Source organism: Pinus tabuliformis, chromosome 8, assembly GCF_031772625.1.
Source record: "Pinus tabuliformis cultivar Carrire ecotype Pingquan chromosome 8, CPIR1, whole genome shotgun sequence".
Lineage (NCBI taxonomy): Eukaryota > Viridiplantae > Streptophyta > Pinopsida > Pinales > Pinaceae > Pinus > Pinus tabuliformis.
Window position 1 is genome coordinate 1640322720 of NC_142294.1, and position 26075 is coordinate 1640348794.

The window sequence follows — 26075 nt, forward strand, 5'->3', positions numbered from 1 at the left end:
AATAAATCTAACCCTTTGGATGAAATTCATAGACATCGTATATTCATTATCTGAATTATGATCCTATGCCCCTAACTTTTCTTCTGTATCTGATAAACTGGCATAAATTATACATTTCATTGTTTCAAAACGTGGGTTATTGGGATATTCCTCCATCAATTGTCTTTGAGCTTCTACAGAATGGTTCTCCTCAAGCACATAATAATTGCATTCAAAACATTTTTACTTATCAAATGCTTCTTTGTTGGGAACTTGAACTGGATCAACAAGAAGCACATAATTAACCACATAATCATATGGATTGTACCTCATCAATGTCTTCAAGTTGTGAACATGCAAATGGTGTGGATTTCTGATTTGATATTTACATTGCCCTTCACTTGCCTTATAGATTTTTCTAACATTAAGCTGAAATGTACGGCCACCCTCAATTAAGTTTCTATTTGTCAAGTTCTGTCGAATGACATTTTGTTTTGTTTTGATAGTGCCATCCTCTAAATCAACTCCTAGTGTAATGATTTCTCTGCTTTCTTGTGAAGTTTCACTAGGTTCTTGACTGTTGGTAATGACTGTTCCATAAACCAAGGGCTCCTATGTCCCTAAAAGTGTTGTTCTAACTCCTAAAGGAACAAGGTCAACAAATTACAGCTTCTCCCAGAAGTTCTCCACCAGAAACTGCGCAGAATCAGTCAAATCAGGATCATTTCAGCTGCTCCACTAGCCAAGTGCGTTGCATAGCGCCCAAGTCCACTAGCTAGGTGCGTTGCAACGCACCTAAATGCACTACCAGGGTGCATTGAGCGGGAAATGACAAGTGGCAGAGTCATTCCACGAGGTGGAGAGACAATGGAAGCTTCCAGAATATTCTCCAATGACACTTGCCTCACTGAATTCGACCAAGGATGAGTAAGAGGCTCTCAGTATCCAATTGGAAGCAAGAACTGAAAGAGAGAAGACACTAGTCAAATCATAAGCTGACTCATACTCCTTGCATACATCTATATATGGATCCCTCATCCCAGAGATCCAGAGGCTGGAATTTTGTACATTGCAAAGAATTGCTGTTGGTTTTGAGATAGATATCAGAGTATTGGGTGATTTATGCTTTGTTGGAGGTGAAGAGGGGCTTCTTTGCTGGGAGGTTGATGCTGGATCAGGAATCATCGGTTGTAACTCCTCCTGGAACTTCTTGTTATATCAATAAAACTATTTGAGTTTCTCCTACATGCTTGTGTATCATTGATGTTTGTTACATTTGTATGTTTAGCTTAAATCTGATCCTAAGCTATTTATGAATATAAATCCATGTCTTTGTGTAGTTTTCTTCTTCTGTGATATTATAGGAACTTGGTGAAGCTGGGAAAGTAAGGAAGCAGGTAGCTGGAAACTGTCAAAGAAGAGAGAGATTGGATCAAAGGACTAGCGCAAGACACAGGTTGGTTCATCCTATTCCTCTTTGTTTATAGTTCATAAAGAAGAATACAAAAGTAGTTTTCTCTGTTTGTTTCTAAGGTAACTGTCACACCTTAGTGGGATAGAGTCATTCTGAATAGACACTTATCCTGATAACAAAATGGCGACTCCACTGGGGAGCGATTGTCTAGTTAGTTTGTTTGTGTTTCTCTTGTTGTTTGTTTCATAAACTTAGAAGTAGCAAATCGAACTGCATTTGCCATTAACAAATGCAAAGTAGACATCTACTGCTTCAATCCATTCACTGGATCTGTTTATGATTTGAACAGCTGATTCACAAATGATCTGATTGCCCTTTGTGATAGCTCTTAGACCTTCTTTAAATCTACCCTCTGATTGTGCATTACTGATTGCTTTTACTCGGCCAAAAACCATAGATTAAACTGCAAACCGTGACCCAGAACCCGGATAGAATTCTCGTTTCTGCCCCAGCGCAGGTACTGTGAAGAGTTCCTGCATTTCAGCGCAGTTCTCGAGAGGGAAACCTGCGTTGCAATCCAGTTTCTCTATCTAACAGGTGCGCTGATCAGCCTAGCCTTGTGCAGCTGAGGTTCTTTGCTTCATTTTGTTCAGTTTTGTCTCTGATTTTTGCAGCCTGTGATCAGTGTATGTGTCTGCTTAAAAACCCCTTTTCCTTGTTGTAATTCTGCCTCAGTTGTATAAAAGAAACTGTAGATTTTTTTATGTGTTTGTTATGTCATTTACAGTTTTCCATTACAAAAGTAGAATAGTCATACTGTCGTCCTTTGATTCAGATCTGTCGCAAGTGTCGATTTTGATCATAGGAGAAAGTTTATTTGCTGTTGACAGTCGATTATGCTTTTACTTTTGCCTTTGGTCTGAATTTGTGACTTTCTAGTGTCGAAACGAGTATTTATTTCAAAATCATAAAGTGTCGTAATCATCTCTACCTTTTGATTTCGAAAAGAAGCTTGTTTGTGTTTTTCACTTGAAAGTGAATTCAGATTTGTACAACAACTTTCTTTTTAGGCATCAATATTAAGAAAGTGAAAAACAAAACACATGCATGTGCATTTGCATATTGACAGTCTGTTTGGTTTGATTTAGGAAAAGTGCATTTACAGTGTGCTCTTTTCTCTTTGCGAAAAGATTATGTCTTTCTTTTCCCCTTGTAGCTAGGATTTTCATTGCTGAAAAGAGATAAAAGTTTGTTTATCATCTTTAGATTGCATTTTAGGAATTACATATACATCTCGTGGTGATCCCAAAAGGAAAACTTCATAAGAAAGATCAACTTAAAATAAATTCAATGAACTTAACAACGCTTTGTAACTTAACGCACAACATTTAGAGGTCTAGGCTAGAGATGTATTCCGGCGTCGTAAAGCCTGGTAACTGTTGTCCTCACTGATGGTTGGGTGATTCCTCCACTTTGAGACGATAAGTGCCAGTACAGACTTGTGCTCCCACATACCGTCGAGTATATATTGGGAGACCCCTATAGGCTTAAAACCTTTTATCCATAGGAAGCCGTGTCGGCCGCCCTACTGATCGCAATGCACTGAACACAGCATTCGAGAAGATTGACTGCCATACCGTAAAAAGTATTCTGCAGTTTTGCGATTGGTTTGGTACTCCCTCTACCTAGACCTCCCGAGCAGTCCCTTTCGTTCCTTTTCAAACTCCTTAACGGAAAAGATCCATCTGAGCACTTGTCACTTCAAGCTCATTAAAAATCGAAGGAGACTAGTGTCATCTTTTGTTTTTTCTCGACTCTTAAAAACTGAAAAAACAAGTTGTGTCAAAGCGTGTTAAAATTTATTTTAAACGGAATATTCATACCCTTTTCCTACGTTGATCTTGGGTTGAGAAAATGGAGCCTACCAACCAAGGAATTCCCCTTGGTGGAAATCATAGTCCCTTCTCCTCTTGGGGAGATGTTGGTGCGCCCCATATGGCCACATTATCGCTTCCAGGACTGACAATTGGCTTGCCAGTATGGCTCTTCTCAACCAATGTCGTTCAGAACACCACTATTCCTGAACAATCGAATCAGCAATTAAACGAGTCCAGAGTTGCCCACCAGCCTTCTACTTCCTCTAATTCTTCCTCTCCTCCTTCCTCTTCGCTTGATGGAACTGGTAAAGCTAAAGGCCAAGTTCCTAAGGAGAAGAAGGAAAAGAAGAAGAAAGAGAAAAAGAGGAAGGAGCCAAAGGCGAATGGGGGAAAACGAGTGTCGTCTAACGAAAATCCACACACTACACCGACCAGGCCTAAATCGCCATGTGTCATTTGCAAAGGAGACCACTTTCACAGAGATTGTCCTTGCATCCCCCGGATACTAAGGGACTGGTCTCCTCGTTTGCACAATCCGGTGTCATCAACCTCTGGTGATCATGTTGAAAGCACACCGTCAACTAGTGAAAGTGAAGCCCCGGGACAAAAAGGGAAAGCCAGATTTCCTTGTAAACTGTGTGAAGGCAACCATGCCCTCCACCGTTGTCCCTTCTTAGACGAAGCTAAAAGAGTTTTGGATGATTGTCTGGTTTCACCGTTACGACTTCCTCCTGGATATAAAAAACTCTTGCCGAGTCCATCACTAGTTGAGAATCCAGCTGGCCCGCTCAGGTGGTCGGCTGAAGTGCTTATCATTGAAGATAAACCAACTGAATCCATACCAGACGAAAGTCAAAAGGTCGAGGCGGCAGTTGACCCAGTCTTGCCTTCAGAGGTTTTATCTTCGGATGATACAGTCACTAAAGAGAACAAGGATGACACCGTCCAAATTCTCTTCATCAACACAGACTCCGACGAACATGGGGGCAATCTACCCATTCCTTTACCGCAGGAAGGAAGTTCGTCAGAGCCATACCCGGCCGTCTATTCGGTCCCACCTCCAAGCAACCTAGTTGTCTCCTTCGACTGGAATCAACTAGGCAGACCCTGTTTGCCAGCAAGCATACCATTCCGAATTATCGTTCAAATATATAGAATGGTCATGGTTGGTACCATCATAGATGAGGGGGCTTATGTGAGTATCCTTTCCTCTATTGCTTGGAAAGCGCTTGGTTCGCCATCGCTTTCGCCTGAGATGAGAAATCTGACAGGCTTTGATAAAGGAACCAGTCGACCTTTAGGGATCCTTCCCGATGTGCCCATAACATTGAGAGGGAAGACAATTCGTATGAACGTAATGGTAGTTCAAGGACCCTTGGATTATAACCTACTCCTTGGACGAGACTATATTTATTGCATGGGAGCCATCGTCTCCTCACTCTTTAGAGTAATGTTTTTTCCGCACGAAGGAAGAGTGGTCAAGCTCGTGGACCAGCTTTCATTTCCCGGATTACGCATAGCAAATAGTAATATACCGTCCCTAAATGGTCTTTTCACGCAAGAAATGTCTCAATCCCCAGTCCGTCCTCCCGATAAGCACGAGTAATTCGGAGGGATATGACTGAAACCCAGGGGGCATGCGTCCTGGTCTGCTTCGGCAGGAAAACTTCGGGTATAGGGTAGGTTTCCGTGGGAGAATATGACTAGCCTGTACCCTGTCCGTCGGTGGAAGAGGGGTTATTCTAGAATAAGATTCTCTTGTCAAAGTTATGTGAGTTGGCGGACGTCGTCGCTCACCCTTGTTTATCTCGGTAGACATCGCCGAAGAAATGTTTTGTTTGCTGTGTGAATAGAGCAATCTTTGGGTAACCTGTAAGAGTTAGGCCTCTCCTGATAGAACAAATGTTTTGTCTGCAAATTGAGGGGTAACCTTGAAACCATATTTTATACCTGGGGGCATGCAAAACTTTTGGAGTGCAAGCGAGGGGCGGCTATTTATTTTTTAAATTTTTAGGACCTTTAACCCTTTAAACTCGTAGGATTAGTCGTCACCGAACTTGCATAAAGAAAGGATGTGGGGCAAAAGTCTAAAAGTTGTCGTTTTTATATGAGACATTCTTATCATATGACTGGATTAATCGAGCAGTTTTAGCACATAGTTCAAGCTCGTTAAAAAATAAACATAAGACATGAGCAAATGTTTCCACCCGCGTTTAAGCTCGTTAAAAAATGAACTATTCCCTGGTAAATAACCATCGTGAATGTAACATTTCAGCCATTAAAGCCTTGGTCGTGTTTGCACCGTCACCTCCACTTTTCCATTGGTCGATCATTCACCTCCATTTGATTGTTTACCCATTTTTAGGAACAGCTGCGAAGAGTGATTTCACTAGCCATCCTTGTGACACTGCCGTGATTGGAAAATTCCAAACCTTACCTGGAATCAGCTGCTACCCATTTTATCACTCATTCCTCAAAAGACGAGTCTTCTTTAAGCTCTTTTCAACTGACTCGTAAAATATGAAAAGATTGCCGAGTTTTGGCCTTCCAACTCGTTAAAGCGACCAGAAGTGCTATCCCTCCTCTAGATTTTAATCTTTTTGGACCTGAGGGATTATTGCACAAAAATATCGAGCGCTTGTTTTGTTTGGCTCGTTAAAGCTAATCGAAAACTCATCCCTTCTGTATTGTTTTATACTTTTTCAGACTTAAGGGATTAGATGACGAAAAAGGAATTTTGGAGTTACCTTTACGTACCTTTTTAGACTCTCTAAAAATGAAAAGGACCGAGTTATCTTTGTCGTTGGACTCGATAAAAAGATTAATAGCGACAAACTTGTCTTTAGACGAGAACGAGTTTCACTATCGCTAGGCTCGTTAAAACATAGCGATGGGTTTGCCCAAAGGGCAAATTATAGAACAAGCATATGTTATCCTCTTCAAGCTTGACAAAAATAAAGAGGTACTGGTCAGCAATGACTGGGGAAAAATTGGGAAGAAAACTCAAAGAATCTTTATTGGTAGCAAGTCGCTCTTGAACATGACACTTCCACTCCGTGCCCAAGTCGGGTTGGGTTGTTTCATTCACCGGTCACATCACCATGGTCACGCCATACCATCCACATTTGGGGTAAATGCTACCAATCCATTGCATAAGTTTCGCCAACATGTTCAAGAGAAGTCATCCAGAGAAGTCACCTGTGTCCCATCCACTACCATACATTATACTTCATTCTTTCATGACCGCCATCTTGAACCATATATCATCAGATCATTTTCACCTCCATAAAAATCATTTGCTCCGTTCCGTGTCATTGATGTGGGATTCATTAAGGCCCTCCTTTGACGGATCGCTTCTTGTCGACATCAGCTCATTATCCAAGAATTTGATATAGGAACACCCCATTCAGTACTTTGAAGCTTGCATGCCTCAATGGCAAGTTTCTCACTTCCAGCGACAGGTATACATCAATGACCTTCGACCGAAAGATTTTGCGTGGTGTTCGACGCCAAGTCCTTTATTCACACCACGTGAATTGTACTGTAGTACCTTGAGGGTCATTATCATTATCAGTGATTCCTCTCGCACTTGTTAACAGTTTACATCATTGACTCATAATCAAGCGATGTCTTTCCATGTTCGACTTCAAAACATTTCTCACATGGATCGACTTGTACTTCGAGTGAAGATCGGACGAGATTGAAGACCCCGGATCTAGGTTCATCCATTCGGGCTGTGATATATATTCAGGAAAATAAAGACATTGAAATGTACAGCATTGCAGCAGAGATAATCATCCTACCAAAAGGATGATGGCTCTATCAGAATCATCAGTCTCCCATCAGACGGTTGTCTGTCCTATGTACATGAAAATGAATTTATAAAGCTGAGAATGGGAATGCCCGCCTCAGCTAGATCATGAAAATAGTATGAAGATAATGTATTGTATTGTATCTTATTACAGGTCTCCTCCCATCATTGAAAGAACTTCGGATCCTCCTAATAAAGCATTTCACCCGATAAACGGCCTCATACTTTAGGGGGCAACTGTTATAGACATTTTTGTGCCTTACAGCTCTAAGCATGAAATGTCCATAAACCAAGGGCTCCTAAGTCCCTAAAAGTGTTGTTCTAACTCCTAAAGGAACAAGGTCAACAAATTACAGCTTCTCCCAGAAGTTCTCCACCAGAAACTGCTCAGAATCAGTCAAATCAAGATCATTTCAGCTGCTCCACTAGCCAAGTGCATTGCATAGCGCCCAAGTCCACTAGCTAGGTGCGTTGCAACGCACCTAAATGCACTACCAGGGTGCGTTGAGCGGGAAATGAAAAGTGGCAGAGTCATTCCACGAGGTGGAGAGACAATGGAAGCTTCCAGAATCTTCTCCAATGACACTTGTCTCACTGAATTCGACCAAGGATGAGTAAGAGGCTCTCAGTCTCCAAGTGGAAGCAAGAACTGACAGAGAGAAGACACTAGTCAAATCATAAGCTGACTCATACTCCTTGCATACATCTATATATGGATCCCTCATCCCAGAGATCCGGAGGCTGGAATTTTGTACATTGCAAAGAATTGTTGTTGGTTTTGAGATAGATATCAGAGTATTGGGTGATTTATGCTTTGTTGGAGGTGAAGAGGGGCTTCTTTGCTGGAAGGTTGATGCTGGATCAGGAATCATCGATTGTAACTCCTCCTGGAACTTCTTGTTATATCAATAAAACTATTTGATTTTCTCCTACATGCTTGTGTATCATTGATGTTTGTTACATTTGTATGTTTAGCTTAAATCTGATCCTAAGCTATTTATGAATATAAATCCATGTCTTTGTGTAGTTTTCTTCTTCTGTGATCTTACAGGAACTTGGTGAAGCTGGGCAAGTAAGGAAGCAGGTAGCTGGAAACTGTCAAAGAAGAGAGAGATTGGATCAAAGGACTAGCGCAAGACACAGGTTGGTTCATCCTATTCCTCTTTTTTTATAGTTCATAAAGAAGAATACAAAAGTAGTTTTCTCTTTTTGTTTCTAAGGTAACTGTCACACCTTAGTGGGATAGAGTCGTTCTGAATAGACACTTATCCCGATAACACCCCTAGCCCACCCTAGCGGCACAACAACTGCCCCGCCTCCCAAACCCCAGCCCCGCCCCACCCTAGTGGCCCAATGGCCCACGGGGGTGCCGGGGTGATTCCCGGAATCGCCCCGCCACCCCCACGGGCCGTTGGGCCGCCAGGGTGGGGCAAGGGGCTGCGGATAGCCTCCGCCCCACACCGGCAGCCCAACGGCCTGTGGGGGTGGCGGGATGATTCCAGGAATCACCCCACCACCCTCTCGGGTAGTTGGGCCACCAGGGTGGGGCGGGGGGCTGTTGACAGCCCCCCGCCCCACCCCGACGGCCCAACAACCCGCGGGGGTGGCAGGGCGATTCCGAGAATCACACCGACACACTTGCGGGCCTTTGACCCACTGGGGTGCGGTGAAAGGCTACGGACAGCCCCACCCCGACATCCCAATAGCCTGCAGGGGTGGCAAGGCAATTCCTAGAATCGCCCCACCACCCTCGCGGGCCGTTTGGCCACCAGGGTGGGGCGGAGGCTGTCCGTAGCTCTTCATCCCACCCCGACAGCCCAAGGGCCTACGGGGGTGGCAGGGTGATTCCGGGAATCACCCCGCCACCCCCACGGGCTGTTGGGCCGCCGGGGTGGGCAGAGGCTCGGACAGCCTCCACCCCACCTTGGTAGCCCAACGGCCCGCAAGGTTGGTGGGGCGAATCTGGGAATCGCCCTCCCACCCAGGCGGCCCAATAGCCCATGAGGGTGGCCGAGCGATTTGATTCCGGGAGTCGCCCCACCACCCCCGTGGGCCATTGGGTCGTTAGGGTGGGGCAGACGGCTGCGGACAACCCCCTCCCCATCCCGATGGCCCAATTGCCCGCGGGGGTAGCAGGGAAATTCCCAGAATCACCCTGCCACCCCCATAGGCAGTGGGGCCACCGGGGTGGGACGGGGGTTGTCTGCAGCCCCTCACCCCACCCTGGCGGCCCAATGGCCCGTGGGGGTGGCGGGGTGATTCCTAGAATCAACCACCACCCTCGCGGGTCATTGGGCTATCGGGCTGGGGTGGCAGATTTCGAAAATTAACTGCCACCCCCACAAGTCGTTGGGCCGTCGGCATGGAGCAACGGTCAGTCCGGGGTGGGGCAGGGGACTGCGACCAGCCCCCGCCCCATGTTGACGGCCCAACGGCCCGTGGGGGTGGCGGTCGATTCGTCGAATCGGTCGCAACCCCCGCGAGCTGTTGTGTCGCTAGGGTGGGGCAGGGGGTGTCAACAACCCCACGCCCCACTCCGGTGGCCCAATAGCCCGCGGGGGTGGCTGGGGTGGCTGGGAATCTCCCAACCACCCCCGCGGACCGTTGTGCCGCCAGGGTAGGATGGGGTGCTGGGTAGCCAGCCCCACCACCCATAACCTACAGGCCCATTTGGCCATCGTGAGCATTACTGGGCCCACCATGCCCACTGCGGACATAGTGGGTAAATTTGGCCCACAAAAATTTTTTATTTTAAAAAAAATTAAACTTTATTAAACTTATTTAATTTTAAAATTTACAAAGCAGAAAAATTAACTAACCTTTCAAATGTGAGAATCCTTCCTTGAATATGTTTTTGATAGCAATGTCGCTACTCCACAAATTCACTCGAAGTCTTTTAACAAACCTTGGAAAAACTTGATGTGATGTGAGTAATAGTGATAATTAAATTTATTATATAAGTGAAATTACGGAAATGTTTTACCGTACAGTTAATGTGGGATTAATTTGTTTTTAAAAAAATTTAACATGTTAATTTTGTTATGGCGACATAAGAAACTATGATAAGGCGAATATTATGGAATTGTTTTACAGCATGGTGAATGTGGGATTAATTTGTTTTAGAAGGTATTATAGAAATTAAAAAAAAAGCATTCAATTGTCTAGTAAATATTATATAGTTTAACTATTAAATTAATTTAGGTAAGATTTAGTTTACAATTTTAAATTTAAAGATTTATTTCATAAAAATATATATATATATATATTCAATTTTTCAATAAATTGTAGAATAAAATAATGGAGGGAAATACATGAAACGAAATTCTTAGAGGGAAAAATTGTGGCGAAAATTTTGGAAGGAAAATTTTTGGAGGGAAAAATTCATTGTTTAAGCTATATAATACCATTAGGAGAGTCTGTATTTGTATCATTCAACCTCTTCAGATGGATTCTTCTGATAGTGAAGTTTCTCTTTGTGAAGCATCAACATCTTTGTCGCGTAACAACTCTATTCATATTGATGAATATAACGGAAATTCTTCCACTGTGAATAGAGAGTAAATTCTTCCACTTATTCCTAATCCTAAGTACTATGAGAGAAACATTGATGAAAGAGGGGATGAAGAATTTCAAATAAATAAAGAGTCACGGTTTCTGCTTAGTCTTAATCGTAAGGATTATGAGATCAACAATGATGAGGAGCATGATGAAGAATTTCAAAAGAATGGAGTGTCACGATATCCACTTAGTCTTGATCCTATGGACTATGAGAGCAGCAGTGATGAAGAGCATGATGATGAATTTCTAAAGAATGGAGTGTCACGGTGTCCATTAGTCCTAATCATATGGACTATGAGAGTAGCATTGATGAAGAGCATGATGATGAATTTCAAAAGAATGGAGTGTCACAGTGTCCACTTAGTCCTAATCCTATGGACTATGAGAGTAGCAGTGATGAATATCATGATGAAAAATTTCAAAAGAATGGAGTGTCATAGTATCCTCTTAGTCCTAATCCTATGGACTAGGAGAGCAGCAGTGATGAAGACCATGATGATGAATTTCAAAAGAATGGAGTGTCACGGTGTCCACTTAGTCCTAATCCTATGGACTATGAGAGCAGCAATGATGAAAATCATGATGAAAAACTTCAAAAGAATGGAATGTCACATTGTCCTCTTAGTCCTAATCCTATGGACTATGAGAGAAACAGTGATGAAGAATTTCAATTGAATAGAGTGTCACAGTGTCCACTTAGTCCTAATCCTATGGACTATGAAAGTAGCAGTGATGAAGAACATGATGAAGAATTTCAAAAGAATGAAGTGTCACAGTGTCCACTTAGTCCTAATCCTATGGACTATGAGAGTAGAAGTGATGAAGAGCATGATGAAAAATTTCAAAAGAATGGAGTGTCATGGTGTCCTCTTAGTCCTAATCCAATGGACTATGAGAGCAGTAGTGATGAAGAGCATGATGACAAATTTCAAAAGAATGGAGTGTCACGGTGTCCACTTAGTCCTAATCCTATGGACTATTAGAGCGACAGTGATGAAGAGCATGATGAAAATTTTCAAAAGAATGGAGTGTCATGGTGTCCTCTTAGTCCTAATCCTATGGACTATGAGAGAAGTAGTGATGAAGGATAGGATGAAGCACTTAGTCCTAATCCTAAGGACTATGAGAGTAGTAGTGACAAAGGACAGGATGTAGCATTTTCAATAAGTAAACAATCACATTTTCGACGTAGTCCTAATTCTATGGACTATGAGAGCAGCACTGACAATGCACATGAGGAAGAATATCCAATAAACATTGAGTCCAATTTTCCATTTAGTGCCAATTCTAAGGACTACGATAGTAGTACTGAAGAAGGGAAAGATGAAGAATATCCTCCAAGTCAGTATTTGAAAAACATAGCTGATCATAGTGTGGATAACATTCCTCAGAATGATGATGAAAATGCTTATACAAATGATGATCCAATGATGGAGATGTTGCCAAGAAATATTGTATCAAGGAGTAAGAGCAGACATTTTCGTATCAATGCAAGATGTTCTAGTTATACAAGGGGTAGAGTAGAATATCTAACAAGAAGAATTTCTATCAGCGTTCTCATTTCAAGTGAATGTTGTCAAAAAGATTGCTTGAAACATATGGATTTCAAATTTGCATTAGAGAAAAGGAAGAGATATTTGTTAATGAATAAAAGCATGAAAAATTCATATTTAGTTGGGTGCATGCAATCTACATTGTCAGGTTATGATTTTCATATTGGGTCTTTATTTATCTATAGAAAGGCTTTCAAAATTTTTCATTCGATGGGTAATTTTCATCTCTTAAGAATCCAAGAAAATTTGGAAAAGGATCCCACATTTTATTCAGAAGTACGTCATAAACGATAGTTTGGGCCATTATCAAATACTGCAATGTCATGGATGAAAGATTTATTTTCAAAGAATGGAGAGTGTAAGCCAAATAGAGAGACAATACATATTCCAAATATTTTTTCAAGACAAGAAATCTACAACTTATACAAAGAATATGTAGAAGGTTCTGAGGGACATGGTCGGTTTATTACATATCAATATTTTGTGAAGGTATGGAAGAAAGAATTCAACAATGTCCGTATTCCTAAGAAGACAAGGATGGGGTTTTCTAGTACATGTGCTTCTCTTAAATAAAAAAGGGACAAATGTGAATGGTCGGAAAGAGGTAAGCATTCATAACTTTAACTTTTAAAATTGTATAGTAATCAACCATGAAAACGTATTTCTTAATGGCTTTCTTTTATGTTGTGTAGATTCAATTGTCAAAGAACTTTAGGAGCATCACGAACAACAAACAAGTGATAGGAAAAAGTTGTACAAGCATCGAAACAAGTGTTATGATAATCCGAATAAATATTTGCGTTTGATAATTGATGGTATGTACCAGAAGAAAACACTTTTACCACATTTTGTTCGCACACCCAAAAATTTACAGGAGGAAAATTTTATTCAGTATTACTTGGTCGATTGTATGGTCTTCAATGGGAAAATGTTGCCAAGGGTGTACTTCACGGCTCCAAATATTCATAATGATTCAAATCTGACAATAACCATAATTCATGATGTGCTCGCTCATTGGTCTAGTAATCTTCCTGAAGTTTTGTATCTACGATTGGACAACACTTGCCATGAAAGCAAAAATCAGGTTGTTTTTGGACATCTAAACATGCTTGTTGAATTGAGAATTTTTCTGAAGGTAAAGGTTGGTTTCCTTCTTGTTAGGAACACTCATGACCATATTGATCAAATGTTCAGTCATTTTTCAGTCACATTGAGGAGGAAGGAAGTTGGGAGCTTGCCATCATTAATTGAATGTATTAAGAAATCATACATGCTAGAGCCTACTTTTGATGTGTTGGAAGAAATTGTTGGCATCCAAAGGTTTATTCTAGGATCGCATGATGAGGAGAAATGCATTAAACAACTTAATGGCATTAGCTTCCAACATCAATTTCGTATCAAAAAAATTGATGGGAAAACACTAATATGGGGCAAGAAGTATTCAACTACTACAGAATGGGCACCATCATCAGGTTTGGAATTTTTGAAGTTCATTCGAGACCATCCAATATTTGCATCAAAAATATTGTTATTACAATAAGTTGGTGAAGTTCATAATGCATGCTGACAGAATAGAGATATAAATTATTCTAATTTCCTAGAAGAAATTAAAAAATGTATTAGATATACATGTGAGTACTTTGACATTGGTGATTCAGTTTGGTAGAGGTCATTTTTCAATAATCAAAGTGATATCATTTCAACACCAACAAATGAAGATATACCTTTGAAAAATCCATTTATTTGGCCACAAAATGTGTCAAATGAACAAGAGGAAATAAACATTGTTGAACAACAACAATCTCAAGGTATTATTAATTCTTCATAGGTAGAGGAAAAAGAGATGTTTATTGGTTCCAGAAGATCTTGTGCACAACGTAGAGCCATGGAAGGCTTTTACAGGTGTTCAGTATAGGATATTAAGGAGGGTTGCATGATCGGAGTTCTAGCAGATGGAGATCCCAATGGCTATCCATTTTGGGTGTTAAGGTTATAAAGGTCTTTACAGAAAATTAGGATGTTACAGGTGTTGAAGTACATTGGTATGCCACAAATACATACCCATTAAATAGTGTGTATAAGCTAGAGATGGTAGTTGAAAAAAAAAATGGCGGAAAGAGAAAAAGGAAGGGTACAAATATAAATCAACACCGCACAGACCTCTTAAAATTGGAGGATGTTGACATACTTGTTTATGACTTCAATTTAACAAAGAGAGGAACTCTTCGCTTCAAGATGATAAATATTCTGAAAAGGTTGTTACTAGAAGGAACAACATTGAGATGGGAGTCTTCTGAAACCAGTCATAGATCCAGAAGAATTTTGAAATCTGAAATGGTGGGCATGCATGTGGACTCAAATGGGGCACTAGTTGATGAAAGAGAAGAATATGGAACATCTTCGTCTGCATCCAGTCATTCATCTGAAGATGTGAATTCTAATGTTGTGCAAGAAAATATGAGCGATTTTGAATAATTGTCTAAGACAGTTTATATAACTAATGTTTGCATCGTATATTGAAATAAAAATTTTGATTTCCATATGGTGTTAAATCAGAAGTTATGAGTCCTTTTTATGTTGTTGGATTATATGTCTTAATTATGATGATTTTTATTGTTTAGAATATCTACAATGCAACATTAAATTAGAGATATAATGTATGTTTCATTCAATATACAAATAATGACATTTTGATTAATTTAGTCATGTAATTTGTTCATAATGTCATGGTTTTTTAATTTTATGGGTGAAACAATTTCAATTTTTTTTGTATCTTTAATGTTATGATTGAAAACCATTAGAATTTTAGCAATCTTTAGTGTGATGTTATTATATGTTTAACAACATGGATGAAAACTAATAGAATTTTAAAATCTCATTATTTTATCTTTATGGTCATTACTAAAACATGTTGAATTTATGCTTAGGAAAGAAAAATGTTATTCTACCAAAAAAATTAGTGTATTTTTTCCTTATAAACAATTGTTTTTTTGCACATAAAAATTCGTTTTCACTAGCATTTTTTTAAAATTTTGAAAATTGACCCTATAAAAAAACCATCATTCCAGTATCAACACTTTTCGTTTTCGGGGTGTTTTTTGCACGAAAATTTCATTTTCACTGCCATTTTTAAAAACATGTTCAAAATTGACCTTAAAAAGAAAACCATCATTCCAGTATACACACTTTTCATTTTTAGCACTGTTTTTGATGTTTTTTCGGGGTTTTTTGGCCAGAGTTCTTGTTTTGAATGTATAGTTCCCGTTTCAAAGTTTACATTGTTCTAAAGTGAACAAGAAGTTTATAATATCTAGAGATGTGATCTTTCTTGAATCTTCCAAGACTGACATTGTTGTTGACCGACAACTTAATCGCTTAGATAGATTCATACATGCAAAGTCCTTCCAAGAGTTTGATAATGAGATTCCACATATTGAAGGGGAAATCCCTATATTGGATCAATCTATGGAATCTTCTTCTGAAGCACTCTCTCCCCCGCATGAATCTCCAACCACTGATGACAGTTTGAGTGATGTGATTGACAGAATTGGGAGACTAAATCTTGATTCAACCCCATCTCATTCAATTGAGAAGCTCGGGCCATCTTAGAAAGGTTCTTCAAAATGGCTGACAAAGACACTGGAAAGTGTATGTCCTGATGAGGTTGGAAAGACAAGAACAAGAATATCAACCAGATAGATTGGAGGTGATGTGAAAGGTTCTGAGTCACCCGTTGATATGGATGTTTCTTATGATTGTGAACTAAATATATCTACAGATTTCGAACCAACTTCCTTTAAAGAAGTCGCTTCCCATGTTGAATGGAAAGAATCAACGCATAAAGAATATGATGGCTTGATAAAGAATGACACCTGGAAGCTGGTTGATCCTCCATTGGGAACCAAACCAATTGGCTACAATTTGGTCTTCAAAAACAAGTATAAAACAAATGGCTTTCTTGACAAGCATAAATCTAGGCTTGTGGAAAAATATTTTTCATAGAAGGAAGGGGTCAACTATGAGGATTCTTTTTCCCCCACAACAAAATGGGCTACCATCCAAACACTCTTTGCCTTGGCAACTCAAAAAGTTGGAAAGCCCATCAAATGGATGTAAAAGATGATTTCTTGAATGGAGATCTCAAAGAGAATGTTTTTATGTCCCAAGCAGAAGGATTTGTTGTTTTTATGGTGCTTTCTTGAGGCCATAAAATCCTTGTATGGCCTCAAGCAAGCACCACGAGCCTGATACAAGAAGTTAACTAAGCATCTTCTGAAACTAAATTTCAAACATTATGATCTTGATGATGCAACTTTGTTTGTCAACAAAATTGGCTAAACAGTTGTATATCTTGTGGTGTATGTAGATGATCTTCTAATGATAGGGAACAATGAGAGCTGCATTACATCCATAAAGAAGGAACTGAGGAAATTTTTTGAGATGACAAATTTGGGTTGTGTTCACTATTACCTTAATATTGAAGTAACCCAACATCTGAAGTTTATATTCCTCTCTCATAAGAAATACATTAGATATATGTTGAATAATTTTGTCATGGATGAGTGCAATCCTTTGACTATTCCAATGGAATAGAACTTAAAACTCACATCCACTGAAGGAAAAGAATTTGAGGATGCAACTAAGTATAGACAACTTGTATGAAGTCTCAACTACTTGAATACTACCAGACCATACATTTCATTTGTTGTTGGAATCCTCTCTAGGTTTATGCAAAAGCCTTGTGAGGGTCATTGGTCTGTTGTGAAAAAATTTCTAAAGTACTTAAAGGGAAATCAAGACTTTGGACTCAAGTATACATAGGTGGGTGACTTCACCTTAATTAGATACTCTGATTCAAATTTCGATGGAGATAAAGAAATTGGGGTACCTACTTTAGGTTATGTTATGAGTCTTGGATTAGGAGCTATCTCCTAGAGGTCACACAAATAATCAGTTCCAACAGATTCCATAACTGAAGCAAAATATGTGGTAGTAGCTAAAGCAAAGAAGGAAATTTTGTGGCTCAGGAAAATTCTAGAAGACTTGCAGGAGAAACAAGTGAAATTAACTCCTCTTTTGATTAATAACACTTCTACAATAAAGTTTTCCAAGAACCCAAAGTTCCATGATCAAAAGAAGCACATCAATACAAAATACCATCTGATTCGACATCATGTTGAGGCCAAAACAATCCTCCTACAACATTGTTCCACAAATGAGTGGATTTCAGACATCTTCACCAAAGCGCTTGGAACGGAAAAGTTTGAAAGATTCAGAATGATGCTTAGACTAACCAACATCCCTTTAGATTAAGGGGCGGGGGTGGAGGTGTTGACACCTAATCTTTGGGATTAGGTAAATCCATTTAAATTTTGTAAATAGTCAACTAAATGGAATTGGAAGACGAAGAGACATTGGAAGATGAAACCAAATAGTCTCCCTCTCCATGTATATATCCATGTTTTATCTTAATGCAAATCAATTCAATTCATGGAGTTATTCCTTGCTTGATAGCGCATCACAAAACTCCCTTTCCCATTTAGCGGATTAGAATACAAGAATTAAACACTTGAGTGAATAACAAATAAGTCCATACATAAAAAAAAATCCAATGATTTTGACTTGTAAGCACATGATATGCACTCCACCAACCAAAGTCATTACTTGTTAGGTTGTATGTTTTTGGTCAAGGGATTTCAAACTTTAGACATTCCATGAGGTAGCTTTCATTGGGAATTAATTATGTTTTCCTTGATCTCCTCCAAGCCAATGAGAGTAGTCAAAGGGTTTTAAACTTCAATATGTCTATTTGGGAAAAAGAAACAATTATAAAAACTAATAGGGGGTGCTACTTTAGATGGTCATCCAATGGGATTTTGAATTGAGAATTTAATAATGAGGGAGGAGAACAAGGTTGATGGATCCCTCTCCTTGTTAATTTGGCCATGAGACCTATTGAAGCATTGAACTATTAATTGGTGGAGTCAAAGGTCAACTAGGGCTGGATGTTATTGCGATCTTCTAGATGGGGCTTTCTGAGGCTTTTTGTTTTTGTTTTGGTGCATAGTTTGAATCCGATATCTTTCAATATTATATTATCTCGAATACTAAATTGAGTTTATGGTTCATCAAAGAGGAGGGTCACCAAAAAGACCAACCTTAATGATTGAGAAGATGCTATAGACACAATAAATCAAACTTTGGCACTAAAACTAAGTATTAAATAAATTAATATAATTGATAAGTCAACATTTTATTTTTTTATTAACTACCCTAATAAAAACAAACTCTTTCAAATCCAATCCATGACATATTGACTTTGAGGAAACTCTTCTTTAAATAAAATTAAAGAAACTCTCAAATTAACAACACACAATTCCATATACCAAAATTATGTTTTAAGAGTAACCAAAATTATATAAAAGGTATAAAAAACTGATTCCACATTGATTCCACATGCATCACAATGATCGGGCTACCGAATTAACAAAATAGCACTCATTCCAGAAATAGGGGAAAAACTGAAATAAGTGTACATATCCATAACCTCCATGATCAGCAAGAGTATATCCAAAACTAAATGGTTATTTTTAACCCATTGAAAGGAAACAGCCTTGAACCAAAATAGAGATGGATGCCCACGCTTACCCATTTGTCTCTTCGACCTCTTTAACCCAAATCCTAACTACAATTTCAAAAGGCACCGAGAACGAAAATTTACTAAAAATGTTTCTTCTATGAACCACTATCGTTTAGAAATTTCCCAAAATAGGAGTTACCATAGGCACCTTTGCTTATTGTATTTCGTACTTCTAGAAACATTGATGTGACAACAGTCTGACTACTTTTCTTGAGAAACATTGATGTGAGAACACTCTGACTACTCCAGCCAGTTGCACCAACTTCAAATTTCCATCGATTTTTCCCGCCTGCAAATAGACAATACTTCTTGAACCTATTTGAGGCATGGAAGCATAGTATGACATTGTCATCAAAGTTTATCCTTGTACGACTGTACTAACTTGCACGAACAATGAAAGGACAAAACTTGCAGACTCAATTATTTGGAAAGACATGCAAGTCTTTCACATTATTTATAAATTGTTGCAATGTGCAAACTTGCAAATTGAAAGCAAGCACACGGCAATGGTGACAAGTGTTGCATTGAAAATGGGTAGATGTGATATACTCAAAATCATCATCACAAGCTGTGGAGAGTGTTGCTACAGGTGTTGCCGTGGAAATGGGTGAATCAGAGTTGTAGCTTTATCTTATTGACGGCGCGGCACAAGGTCATTTATAATCAAACCTCAACGTGTTATGTCGGTGGAGCGTTAACGAAAAGTTGAGATGTTTATATAATTGTTCATGGAATTATTTAATAAACAGATTTATATGATGTGGGATTTTACTATGTTTATATATTGAATTATAACACGTTGTTTATTTAGATATTTGTATATATATATTTATCATAGATGTATATAGATATTTTTAAGTATATTAGCATAATCAAACTTGGTAAAACAATCAAATCATAAGATAGGGAATGTTCCAAAGGGAAGTTAGTACTACACATACTATGTTACAGAGATTAAACACCCCTTAATTGATTGACATGTCAAATATACATTATGAATTCCTTATTTTAACTCATGACACGGTTACAAAACTTGTTTTATACAAAACTTGTTTTATATATGTATGTTATGAACTAGCATATACTATGTTACAGAGATTAAACACCCCTTAATTGATTGACATGTCAAATATACATTATGAATTCCTTATTTTAACTCATGACACGGTTACAAAACTTGTTTTATATATGTATGTTATGAACTAGCATATTTTACTTATGATAGGGTTACAAAATTTGTTCTACATATGTATTTTATGATTTTCAAGTTAAGTTTGTACAGTGGAATAGTGAATGGGAAGGAAAAAAAATCAAGAAAAAAGGTCTTGTTAATTTTAATTTTGAGAAAATAACATTTTTTAAAATTATAGTAATGAAAGTTAGAAACTACCATAACATTTTTCACAATTTGTAATAATTTAAAGGATAGGGTAATATTTTCTATAACTTGTAATAATTTAAAGGAGATAGTAGGTAGTGTTACATGTGATTGGGATAAGTTATGGTATTGGTCCATGGGTTTGAATCTCCATGATTAAGAATCTTGTTACATGGTATTTTTAAATGTATATAGCTTGCATAGTCTAACTTACAAGTTCAAGCAAGAATGTGATTTTTTGTTATTTAAAATACATTTTTGAATGCTTAAATGGATTCAACACCCTTAAAAACTCTAAAGGCACTCGAATTCTACAAATTAAACAACTTAAGCTCAAGTTTTTAAAAATTTCTGCGAGATCTTTGTTAAAAATAACCAGAAAAAATGTCATAAAAAAAATTTATTTATAAATTATACTACACCTTTCATTTATATATTAATTTTTTTATCATTAATAATAATAACAATTTTAAATAAAATTATATTTAATTTTATGATTTTTCAATTTTCACCATTTAAACTTAATGTATAATAAAATAAATTATGAATCAATACCTATCAACCTTTACTAACTATAATTTAAATAATTTTAAATATCCCTAAACTCCACCTCTATATATATATATATATATATAAAGTAAATGAACATTAAGTTAAATCAAACCGGAGATGGATACAATGCTACCTAATTTTTTGTTTTAAACCTCCTTAACCCAATCGTCGTAAAACACAAAGAGCACAAATATAGTTATAATTTGTCTTCCGTGAAGCATTAAAATATCATTCAGAATTCAGAATTTTCCCGAAATAGGAGTTCTTTTACGAGATCCGGAAATAGGAGTTACCATGAACAGACGATGCGCATTTGGTTGTACCATCATCATATCTCATCACAACACTCTGATCACTCGAGCCAGTTGCAACAACTTCAACCTTCCATACCAACGATAAGCTACAATTCTGATTCGCCCATTTCCAACGCAACACCTGTAGCCACCCTTCAACTGTAACACTCTCTGCCGCCTGTAATAATTTTGAGTGCCACATCTACCCATTTCCAATGCAACGCTGACCACCCCCTTCCAACGCGGCAGCCTGCAAACATCTAATCATTATTTGCGCAAATCTAACCCTCGCCTGAATCAAAATGGACAATTCTTAACTCTGCACTTACATTTAGTTTGCTATAAAACTTTTCCAAGCAGAAACTATGATGACAATGTGATATTTTTAGCAGCATAGCACAATTCTCTCTTTGCCTCAAATAGCTTCATAAAGGATTGTCAGTACTTTTCTGAAATCAATGCCAATCTTTAGGATTTGAAGTTGGTGCAAGTACTTTTCAGAGTGTTGTCACATCAATGTTTCTAGAATTACGACATATGATGATGTTACTACCAAATGCGCATCGTGTGAAAGTCATTTATAATCCAGCCTCAAGTTTCAACCTGTTATGTCGGTGGGATTTTAATTAAAATGGGCGCCCTGCACAAGTCTCGTGATTTGCCTGTGTTGCCGGAGGAATTGGTCGAGGAAATACTGGTGTGGTTGCCAGTGGAGTCTTTGTGTAGATTTCGCAGTGTGTCCAAGAAATACAATGCTCTGCTCACATCAACCCAATTCATAACAAGTAAATGGGCGGAGAATCCTCCTAACGGGAAGCGATGGCTGCTTGTGCAAGATGTTGGCAGAAGGCCTCTTCATTGTTTGGCCTATAACTTCTTCGCAGGAACTTGGAGGAATACTCCCTGCGTCTCCTTTCCCTCCTTCGTGGAGCCAAACGGTAAGGTAAAATTTGTTACTTTCTATGGATCAGGGGCAGGCTTGTTCTTGCACACAATAGATCCCCACCCATATCTATCATTTGTTGTTTCCAATCCCCTCACAAGAACCTCCTTAAAACTGACCCCCATCTCATCCATAACGGTCTTTAGTGTTGGAGGCATCGTGGAAGGGGAGGGCGACAGTAGAGGGACATACAAAGTGGTGGTGGTTGGTGAGGACAGCCATGAAGCGGGGATAGTGGAAATCTATGATTCTGCATTCAAGTCGTGGAGAATTGCAGGACGCCTGCCACATGATGCGCACATTGACAAGAACGACATGGTTTTCTGCGCAGGCTCATTCTACTGTTTTGCAGATCTTCATGACCAATCGGGCATTATGGGTTTCAGCATCCAACAGGGGACTTCCATTTTTGCGCCATTGCCAGAGATGGCTGACAGTGACTCCCTGTCGCCTTACCTTCTCACCTACCGGTCATGGGTTCTAGTCGCCGGGTACATTTTCGGACATACAGGGGAGCTTTTGCAAGTTATTATATGGGAGTTTGACAAAGAGAAGGTGAATTCTTCATCCTCATCATGGTGGAAGGAGATTGCAAGAATGCCTCCGTCCCTGTCCGAAGATTTCAAGAGGATTTCTATGGACTGCAGTAAGTGGTGCATAGGAGTAGGGGATTGCACATGTTTCATAGTCTCTGGACATAGGAATAGGAAATTCAGGAAGGTGGCAGAGGTGGTAGTTTACAGTGTAACTGAAAATGCATGGAGTTGGCTTCCCAGCCGTCCTGTAGACACCACAGCAAGTACATCGGAATGCTTTGAGCTTGCCATGGCCTTTGAGCCTAGGCTTGACATGAAGGTTGGATGAACCCTGGTATGCATGCCTTTGATTTCACATGCACCACATTGGACATCTTAAACATTATAAGTTCTTATTTGGATCTTCGTGTTTCTTTTTACAAGTTATCTTGTCTTGTAATGTTCTTTGTCTTCGACATCCTACCAAACATTAGGAGGTTTAGGATTTCATTATTCAGAGCTTATGTTTCTCTTTAGAAGTTGTGTTGTTTTGTAATGTTCTTTGAGTCAAATTGCAGACCCGTCGTTACTCCAAACTGTAAACGAGCGCAGCTTTGAGAAAGCACAGCTTCAGGCCTTGCAATCTCAGGTATGTTTTTGAAGATGTACCAAGAAACTGGAGACTCATTTTTTGCTAACGTGGTGTGGATGGGATTTGGAAAAGTGGCTTAGATTAAGCAATTCTCCCCAGGGATTCAGATTGTAACAGAGATGTTACCAAACATTTCCATGTTTGTTATGAAAGCGCCAATCATGTCATTTCAACAACACTGGCTTCAATCACAAATTTGTGGAATATCTCATGTTTAAATTGTTAATGTTCATCCTTAATACCTTAACAGGGATGCTTGGTGTTTTGAAGTGGACCCAGAAATAGAATAGTTGTGTTGATGAAATGCAGTGATATTTCTTTTAAGTCGATGCAGATTGTTTATGATCACCAAGCTAACAGCTCTGTTTCTCGTCTAAGCTTTCCGCAAAATGTCTGCAATAGATTAATTTGCCGTTGAATTACAAACCTGTAATGGAATCTATTAGATTTCAATCAAATGCCTTCAAACGGATTCACAGACCATAACAGAACAGGACATGCCATAACAGAACATGAAAAAGACAAAGCTAAACTCAAATTCCCTTACCTGGAAGTAAAACCAAACAACAGAATCTAGAAAAATGCGTTCAGTAGCCTTCCTCCGGAAAACAGTACATTTAACCCCCAAACTCTCAACTGAAACTCTCCACCACTAAGAGATTCAACTGAAACTCGCCACTACTCAGGGAGGTGACAGGAGAAGTAAGGGAGGTGGCAGGAGAAGCGAGGACGAGCTGGGGGAGGAGAGGGATTCTTTTGTTTTTAATGTGGAAATTGGCGGAGGAGAATGCATTGAATATTGGGTGCATTCTTAAGTGGGAAAACAGTAGGATTTCATTGTATTGATATGGGGGAAAACAGTAAGGTCTAGACGTGTGTTTACGTACGAAATAAAGAAATAAGAGATGATGAATAGGAGGTCCGACGTGTAAACACGCAGGTCATATGCCTGTGACATGGGCTCTATGCTGGCATGCATCCTACATGCACGTGTTCCAGCACAATATATAAAACATGTTCTACGCTGGCAACACCAATTAAAAAAAAAAAAGTGAAAAATAAAATTCTATTGCCTATGACTACATCAACTTACTTGTTATAGATGTATTATGCATTATTTTGAGGGGTTGCGATTTATTTTTTTATAAAAAAATTTAATATTGTGAGAAATTTTTTGGCGGAAATCACATGGAGTACCATTTGTCGACCCGTTTCGAACCAACTAGTGTGGTTGAACTTGTCCTGACGATGAACCACACTAGTTGGTTCGAAACGCGTCGACAAATGGTACTCCATGTGATTTCCGCCGAAAAATCTCTCACAATCTTGATATGGATCACAGAACCCTGAACTCTTTAATAAAAAAAATTAAATAAAAAATAAAAAAAATTGAAGTGGATTTTGTCTTTTGTCAATTAAATAGAAACTTGTTATTTTTTATCTATTTAATTAATTTAAATGGGTTGAAATAATTTTTTTTTGTCAGATGGTGTTTTTAATTATTTAAAATTTATTTTTGAATGTATAAATGAATTGAGAATTTTGAAAAATAAATTGGAATACTTAAATTATGTAGGGTTTATAGGTCAAAGCTTGTAATTTCAATAAATTTTTGCTAGATTTTAGGAAAAATTGGCTGGAAAATGTAGAATAATTAGATTATGTTTTTTTAGTTAGAAAGGAAAAATACGTTTTCTTTTTTTACTTTCTTAAATTAGAAATGGTAAAATTGTTAATTTTAATTTATTTAGTTGTTTTTAGGATAAATTTTAAGTCAGTTTGTGTTTAAATGGTAAAATTGTTAATTTTAATTTATTTAGTTGTTTTTAGGATAAATTTTAAGTCAGTTTGTGTTTGACTTTGTAAAGATAGATTTTATGATTTTGCCCCACTAAATTGGAATGAAGAAATTATAGTTTTAAGTTATTCAGTCTATGTAATTTGAGTTTCTTACGGATTCCAATTTGAGTTTCTTACGGATTCCAATGTTCTGAATCCTTTTATATATTAAAAATATAATTTAAACAATGAAATATTGAGATTTCTTCAACAAACCAGTGCTCTGATTTTGACTAAAAATACTAAAAAAAAATTTGACTAAAAATACTAAAAAAATCATCTCATTAGTTTGTTCCGTTATAAATAGGGTGATAAAAGAGACATTGAAAAGCACAACAAAGATGTGGGATACTATTGAAATATGTAGAGGGGATGAGTGTAACAAAAATCCAATGATTTTGAGTTGTAACAACATGATATGAATTCCATTAATCAAAGTCATTATTTGTTAAAATATATGTTTATTTGTTAAAATATATGTTTTTTGGTTGAGGCCTTGTGAATGAAGTAACTTTCATTTGCATACTCATTTGAAAATGAGAATAGAAGAAATACCCAAATTCACAACTCATAAATCCATGTATAAGAATCAACATATATTCTTGTAGCATATATTTTAAAAATAACCAAATAGCCCCTTAACCCAACTTCTAACAACATTTTCAAAGAGGAACCCACAACTAAAATTTAGTAAAAAGGTTTCTTCTAAGAAGCACTACATATATGGGCACATGACATTAAAATATCGTTTAGAATTTTCCCAGGTTGATAGGTCTGACGTGTTTGGAATTGACACGTCGGCTCATGAACAAGCAGGTCATATGCTTTTGACATGTTTCCGTCGAATAAAATATGTGCTTAGGCAAGCACATCAACTTTCTAAAGAGGCCTTTTTAAGGGTAAATTTTCTCTTGGGATAAACTAGAGATGGAAAATAGTAAGTCTTAAGTTTTGGTTTGTTTCGGGTGTTTAGTTTTGGTTTGTTTCGGGTGTTTAGAGGAATGGGTAATTATTACCATGGTATTTTTAGGTGAATTTATGTTAATTATTATCATTATATTTATAGGTTAA

The 26075-nt window shown here is 38.2% G+C and overlaps 1 protein-coding gene across 1 annotated transcript; it reads left to right on the forward strand.

The window, feature by feature from the left end:
* The first annotated feature begins 21676 nt into the window (after positions 1-21676).
* On the forward strand, positions 21677-23202 carry LOC149242438 (F-box/kelch-repeat protein At5g15710-like). Its single transcript, XM_089367685.1, has one exon. It carries the CDS (start codon positions 21687-21689, stop codon positions 22860-22862), a length of 1176 nt encoding a protein of 391 aa, XP_089223811.1. The 5' UTR covers positions 21677-21686; the 3' UTR covers positions 22863-23202.
* The last annotated feature ends 2873 nt before the right edge of the window (positions 23203-26075 follow it).

Coding starts and splice junctions, on each gene's coding strand:
- LOC149242438 (XM_089367685.1), top strand. CDS start 21,687: ATGGGCGCCCTGCACAAGTCTCGTGATTTGCCTGTGTTGCCGGAGGAA.